This window comes from Haliotis rufescens, unplaced genomic scaffold (genome assembly GCF_023055435.1).
Source record: "Haliotis rufescens isolate VD_foot unplaced genomic scaffold, xgHalRufe1.0.p SCAF_5, whole genome shotgun sequence".
Taxonomy (NCBI): domain Eukaryota; kingdom Metazoa; phylum Mollusca; class Gastropoda; order Lepetellida; family Haliotidae; genus Haliotis; species Haliotis rufescens.
Window position 1 is genome coordinate 18568262 of NW_025964223.1, and position 7974 is coordinate 18576235.

Below are 7974 nucleotides of genomic sequence, written 5' to 3' on the forward strand. Positions count from 1 at the left end.
TTTCGATCACCATCCTGTACAAACGACGTCGTGTGTTGTTGTAGAACAGTACTTTCTAGTAGGCCATGTTAACACCCATTGTGATAATGCTCCCTGTCCGTATCCCTCTCAAACATATATATGATTAAAAGGATTGAGCTGCAATGCATTCCTATATAACTTTTATTGGGCAGAAATCTTTTCTCACACTGTTTCCTGTAGTTGTACTCATGGTACTAGTTATTCAATGCAGTTTACCGGGCTCGACTTATATATAAACATTGTCTCAGGCTGCTGACCGTGGATCTTGCTTCTCAGATCACGTGTGCCTCTTTGATTGTATCTGTTAGATGTGTTATGGTGAAGGTAGGTTACCCCATCGCGATGCATGCACGTGTGTGCGTGTGTGTGGCTGCTTGTACTAGTCCAGACTGATGCCGATTTATAGTGCTAGCTCACTGAGATACCATGCCACAGTTTAACATGAATACCCCACTCAGACACAGTATACTGACTCCGAGCCGACCACTCGTTTTAGCCCCTTAATGCCCAGCGCCAGACAGGGTAACAACAAGTACCATCTTTTAATGTCTTTTGGTTTGACGCGGTCGGGAATCGAACCCCGGACCTTCTGCTCTCCGGGCGGACGCTCTACCACTAGACCACGGAGGCGGTCACCTTTCCAATGAAGAGTTGCAGGCTAAAACGGCACCTCAGCAAACATCACTGATTTCTTGGGCTACAATGGCACCTCATTTGGCTACTAATTGTCAGGCCAAAAACTACACATCTATTTTTAAGAACAATATGAACGATATAATTAGTAGGATATATGCTATATTACACTTTTTTATGAAAGGGGAGATATATTTGAAATATCTATAAAATTACTAATTATTTCCTACTTACTAAAATAAATATTAAATATATAGTATACCTGTTTTAAGGCGATTAACATTTCACAATTATTTGTGTTTGCAAGTGACCATGTGAGTTTAATTTCATGCCTTTTTCGCCAGGCAATATAAGCTGTTTTCGCTTTAGGCGAGGTGCATTTTTCGCTCAGTGACGTTTTGCTGAGGTGACGTTTTAGCTATAACCCCCAATGAAGTACCCCTTTACAATAATTAGGGTTAGGTACTAAGGCTGGGACGAGTCCAAATTTACTACCCGGGTACCTATGCCCCTATTACACGACCCTACCCGGGTACACTCTGTAGATCTCAAGAGATAGGTACAAACTGTCCGATTGGGAAATGTTTGCCCTAGCAAAATGTATTTAGATACACATATAAAACGATCTGGTCATGTATACACTGAAGTCTACTGCATGAAGTTTTATCTTTGTATTCAAACATATGTTTTAGATAATATTTGTCATTAAACAATATATCACATGACTCACCACTGGTCCAGGTAGTCCTGTGGGTACCCGGGTCCTACTCAGTACCCACCCAACTCATGTACCCGAGTTACCCGTCCCAGCCCTATTAGGTATCAACTACAGTTTACAGGCATACATCCCTTCACAATCCTTAGGTTTGGGAACCCCTTGCTAATCTAACACCCCTTTACAGTTCTTGGGTTAGTTTTTGTGATATTCAAGAATCTCTTTGGTCTGTTGACAAACGCAGAGCTCCAGATAAGCTTTTGGTGTTGTGGGTATTTTACCCATGCATTTTAAAATCATTGGGTATCAGTAATTCTATCTGGGTATTCAAATTTCTGTTACCCACTAGTTTTTACACATGTGGGTATTTAACATGTTTACGTTAAATATTGAAAAACTCTATTCATCTAGTCCCTGCAAACTGGTGTTGTGTGTGTTCGAGAGTTTTATAGGCCTCAAAAATACCACGATACTTCCACAAGAAAGTGTGATGGCAATTGATCATGATGTAACTGTCATTGTGGAGTTTGGCAAGGTTGACTGAATGCCCGTTTATAATTTCAAAATATGTTGCTGATTTGCTAATCGAATACGCAGGGTTACTTCACAATATTTTGATGATACGCACAAGTTTTATTTTATGCAGATACACAGCTTATCTGGAGCTCTGCAAACGATATGATGATGGTTGGAGTGTAACAAAGACTTTATTTATCTTCACAGTGAGAACAGGGTGGTGCAATTGATACCCACTCTAACATGGTCCATCCCCTAAATGGACCCGTGAAGATCGGGGCTAAAATTGGCCTCCAGCAACCCATGCTTGCCGTAAAAGGCGACTACGCTTGTCGTTAGAGGCGACTAACAGGATTGGATGGTCAGACTCACTGACTTTGTTGATGCATGCCATCGTATCCCAATTGCGTGAAACGATGCTCATGATGTCAATCACTGGGTTGTCTGGTCCAGACTCAATTATTTACAGACCGCTGTCATATAGCTGGAATATTGCTGAGTGCAGGGTTAAACAACAAACAAACAATCCCCTAAATGAGGCTTATTAGATTAACTCATGTCGAAAGAGGCAACTTACAGGATCAGTCTACCTGGCAAACTGAGTTTGATCCTCCATGCTGTGCTACTGATAACACCAGACACTCATAAATGACATTGATTACTTGTAATGGTTACCATGGCTACAGCACAAGTTCTTCAAAGGGAACTTGTTCTTTGCAGTATAATATTAGAATAAGGAAGTTATACATCTTATCATGGTTTATACCTAAGTTTTACAACATAAATTTAGAAGTCATCATTATTTCAACCAAGAAACTTGGTATTATCAAATTATTATTCATGTTTAATTCCAAACATACCGTATTCAACGTAATAAGCGCCCCGCTCTAATAAGCGCCCACGTCGATATTAATATATTAGCCAGTAAACAATCCCAATTAGCACCCCTTATGATTGATCAATGTACACAAGACTTATTTATTCGTGTATAATACGCACTCGTGTGTAATATGCACCCTTAATTATTGGCAATTAAATTCAGGAAAATATATCTGTCATGTATAAGCACATACTTTTCTTTGGTATCATTTCAGGCTGTCAGCATAAACTACGAAATTTACAACTTTTCAACTCTGTTTTTGTCTCATCAAAATTATATTCTGATAAGAGCCCCCTCTTTCTAATTTTGAGAGCGCCCTGGGCGCTTATTGCGTCGAATACGGTACTTAGATTATGGCACTGTCTCTATAAACCATTGTTATATTCTACCCAGATGACTGCTAGACATCCAACCTGACTAAATGGTTGCCAGCTACTGACACAATGAAGAGAGGGCCAAGTCCCTCCTCCAGTGATGCCACCTCACCAGGAAGTTGTGGCCCCGCCCCAAAGATCCCCCGCACTGGTTCATCTGTCACTAGACAATGGTTCCGTCATCCTCCGAGCGGGCGTGGCGCCAGCAGGGGTCCAGATCTGGGGAAGGGTGCTTCAAGCTTCGTCAAGCCAGGCACCAAGACAGCAGGACCCTACATGCTAGGTCGGTTGCTGATGAGATTCTTACAATGCTAAGGCCAGACATTTTTTAAAACTTTTAAATTTGAGAAGAAAATTATAATTGAAAAGTGTGTTTTTATATTCTGCTGACAAGAAATAAGTAAAATGTTAAAATAACACCTTATTCACTGACTCAATCATTGTAAAAAATTACCGGGTATTTAAATTTATAATTAAACACGTTAAATTAAAGCCTCTTGAAACATGTGAAAGTGTATGTAAAAACTCCTGCTGCCACTATTTTTATGTGTTTTTTCTACCTACTTAACATTTTGAAGAAATCCAATTTCTTTTATCTGAAATTCAACCTAATGTCCTAAATGTTTAGGCCAGAAATCTGTTAAAAAAGCAGAAGAATAAAAGCCTTTCTCAGTCAAATAGTTGAATGAGTATATTACATAAAAGGACTGGACGCTCAGATTTTCCCAAACTGATCTGTGCCACAAATATACAATGTGTCAGATTATGCATGACATTTGTGGAGGTAGGATTAATATTGACATGTTTCCAGCAGGGTTCAACAAATATGCTGGTCTAATGGACACCTGCCTTAAATAAAACATGAATCGTGTCACTTACCAGATCATGAAAGTGACTGTCGGAATGTGTTTTCTGATCATGCAACCTCGAAATATTTAACAGAGGGTATTCCGTACGACAGTTAGGGGTTTTATGATTATATCCATACAATCTAGGCCATCTATAAGCCATTCCAGAATGGTTTTTTTATCAGTTTTAAATTTTTTTGTCGAGAATATGTCAAAATATGTTTCGAAGCGTAGTCGCCAGTTTGAAACTAGTGTCGTAAAGCTCGAGAAAGCTGCCTTCTGATTGGATAATGTCGATTACTTGTCAGTCATTTCATTGGTTGGTCAAAGTTTGCCAAAGGTCGTTCTGACGTGACTCGTAATGGGATGTCCTCAGATCTTTGTTTGGCAGTAGCAAAAACTAAGATCTGATTTTAATGAGATTGGGTTTATTGACACAAGATTTGGCACTCCCGGTACCAGGCAAATATAATGAGAACAAAAGGAGTACGGCTCATCAATTTCATTACCATATTTATGCATTAAAGTTCACAACTGTTTAAAATATTCAGTCCTGGTTAAGAAGTTCTGAGTTCTGCATTTTAAGTTACACCTCTGCTCTGCTCTGCGCCTGTCACACTCTCTATTAAAGTTACTCTCATTTGCACATTTCATGATTTGCCATTTGGTGGTATTATTGTGGAAGATAAGACTTATATAGCATGCATTTTTACTCAGTGTCATATTAATGTTATTTCAATTATTACAGTTGGGCATATGAAAGTTTTTCGGTATGTTTGATCTTCTTAAACAGGCGGGGCGGTCGGGTAGCCTAGTGGTTAAAGCGTTCGCTCGTCACGCCGAAGACCCGGGTTCGATTTCCGACATGGGTACAATGTGTGAAGCCCATTTCTGGTGTCTCCAGCTGTGATATTGCTGGAATATTGCTAAAAGCGGCGTAAAACCCCACTCACTCACTCTAAAACAGGCGCTTTATCTGTGAACACATGTGAATCATGAGTAGACTCATTGCAACTGTCATTCGTTACCACTTGCCCCTTTTCGTAACCTGCAAGAAGGCTTGTCCCCCTGTTGATGAACGTGATGACAAACCAATCGGAATGTGCATATGACTTTGGTAAAAAAATCCCTCAGGGATCATTTTTGTTTTTACATATGTCTTGTATTTAAAAATATACCAAAGTTACAGTTAAATGTGTTCAACCAAACTGTATAATACAGTAAGTCCTGATGTGTTTTCAATAGCATCTGGAATATATATGATATATGGGGGATATATACACGAATCATTACGGAACAATATGACAATTATTTTAGCTATGCCAGTTTGCGCATAGATGGAGCTTGGTCGCAAAAATAGCCACGAGAGGGCACGGGTCGCTATTCGGCTTGTCCCGGAATAACACGAGTTGGTCACGAGCGGCAACTGTGAACTCTTTAATGGTTTTGATCTTCTTAAGCTTTATCTGTAAACACATCCGCATTAATAATAATAATAATTTATGCATTTGTATAGCGCAGCATTCACTGTGCATGTGCTCTGTGCGCATTGCGAGTACTCACTAGCTACTACTGTAAACACAGTCAAAAACTCTGAATAACTCGTTTATATCATAAAGTGTATTTCTACTAATGTATTTTGGTATGCCTCATTTATGAAATCAGCCTTCTCGGGGCTATCTGAAATTCAGATTTGGCATTCCCGGCCCAATACTTGCGATATGAAGGTGTGAAGGCTTATTCTCATTGTGTCTTATACATTAAAATAATGTTACCGTATTCAACGTATTAAGCGCCCGGGGCGCTCTCAAAATTGGAAATAGTGTGCTCTTATTAGAATATAATTTTGGTGAGAACAAAAACAGAGTTGAAAAATTGTAAATTTCGTACAGTAGTTTATGCTGACAGCCTGAAATGATTCAAAAGAAAAGTATGTACGTATCATACACGAGAGATATATTTTCCAGAAAATATCGCCATGGGCGCTTATTAGAGCGGGGCGCTTATTACGTCGAATACGGTATATATAAATTCCATGTCTACATCACTATCAGTGATTCAAGAAGCCAGCTGCAGTTTTAACTCCACGGTAGAATGACTTTCACCAAAAAAATAACTAAATGATTGACATAGCTATTTATTTTTATTTCGACCGACTTTTTGTGGAAAAGCTGGAATAAATCCGTGAAACATAAAATTAAACATGTGTGGCCTTATTATCATCTACTTGACCGGTACTGCAACTGGTATCTGCATCAGTTATCATCCAAGTCAATGTGCAAAGCCGAGTCTATCAATGTCAAAATACCGTATTCGACCCAATAATCGCCCGGGGCGCTTAGAATAAAGACAGAAGGGGTGGGCACTTATTGGGACCAATTCAGAGTCAAATTGGCGTAAATTCATCGATATTCTTCTGTTGCTGGGAGGCTAGAGATAAACTGTTACTTACGTTTTACTGGTGAACATCTCCTCATTACCCGACTACAAAAGATTCTTGACCGTATGTAAATAACAGGTGAGTAAATCCTACTTGGGCATCCGGGAAGGGGGGGCGCTTATTGGGACATGGGCGCTTATTGGGTCGAATACGGTACACACAATTTCAATCCAGTGAAATCTTTGATTGTGATATGGCATCTGGGTGAGGTTATTATAGCAGGAGTTGTGTCCCCTGCTAATGTCCGTTTCATTTCAGCTTGACATCACTTCGATGAAAATAATAGCAGGAAACTGGCGAAGACAGTGAGGTGTTAATTGTTGTCACACAAAATTCAATGATCTTATTTCAGTAATACACCACAGTATACAGCAGCTTTTTGAGAACAGCTGCTTTATTGATGTGTGAGTGAAATGTGTAAAAATGTTCATCTTTGGAGTATCAATAACATGATGAAGCAATCCTTTGTCCAACAATTTCAGTCCAGATTTAGACTAACATCTAACATATTTCACAGACAAAAATTATAGTTGTTAAATTATAGTTATGAAATATTATAAAAAAGAGCCCAGAGACTTTCTCCATTCCTGAAACTACAGAAATCTGGACTTGCAAAACATTATAGACTTCCATTGGCTCTATTGGATATATTTGTTTCAGGGTCTGTATGACAGACTAGAAGTCTGGGTTTGTCATATTTTACTTGGTGATAAAGTGGCAACATGAATTTGGATCTGCAGATAAACTTGGTTCTGTATTGAGAGACACCCAAATTGAGACCTGTATTGACAGATGTTGTGAGTGAGTGAGTGAGTTGGGTTTAACGCCGCTTTTAACAGTATTCCAGTTATATCGCGGCGTGTCAGCTTAATGTGGGAGGAAAGCCCGAAGTGATGCAGGTCTCAGACGTTTACCACTTCGGTGAAACCCACGAGCACGGGTATGGTGCTGACAAACCTAGAAACATAATTGGGGCGAACCTGGATTTGAACCAACAATCATAGGTTTCTGGCGTGCCCAAGGGATGCAACTCTGCTCAGCGAATCGCGGCGCCTTAGACGACTGGGCCACCCGTGCCCCCGACAGATGTTGTGACAACTGTGAAATAATAAAATATCAAAAGAGAGAGGTTGATTAATATTTATTTCCACCAGTATCAGTGTTATATAAAATTAGGAAAATGGACAAGGCGTAACTCAAATAAAGCAATAACTTAATAAATATAAATAAGTATAAATAGTGAATACATGTATATACATCTTAATAAAATAATATCAATATTGTACAGAATTCATTATAGTACATTTCATATATACAGCTGATATTTTCTAACAAATGAATTAAAAGTTATTTTAGAAGTGGATATATATAAGTAAAAATATATAGGGGGAAATGTATATAAAATCTATTATCTCAAAAGTGGGTGGATGTTATGTTCAAATGAATTTAGGGTACAGGTAGAGTGAGTGAGTGAGTTTTTTACGCCGCTTTTAGCAATATTCAAGCAATATCACGGCGGGGGACACCAGAAATGGGCTTCACACATT

General features: G+C 39.0%; 1 protein-coding gene across 2 annotated transcripts in view; it reads left to right on the forward strand.

The window, feature by feature from the left end:
* Window positions 1-7974, forward strand: part of LOC124145185 (serine/threonine-protein kinase 40-like) — a 38853-nt gene that overhangs the window by 214 nt on the left and 30665 nt on the right. Inside the window, exons 2-3 of one of the 2 annotated variants that reach the window (XM_048384639.1) lie at window positions 270-345; window positions 3159-3422. In XM_048384639.1, coding sequence (XP_048240596.1) covers window positions 3209-3422 — 214 coding nt within the window. In that variant the 5' untranslated portion in view covers window positions 270-345; window positions 3159-3208. The remainder of the gene's footprint in view (window positions 1-269; window positions 346-3158; window positions 3423-7974) is intronic. The other variant, XM_048384640.1, reaches the window with a different exon arrangement.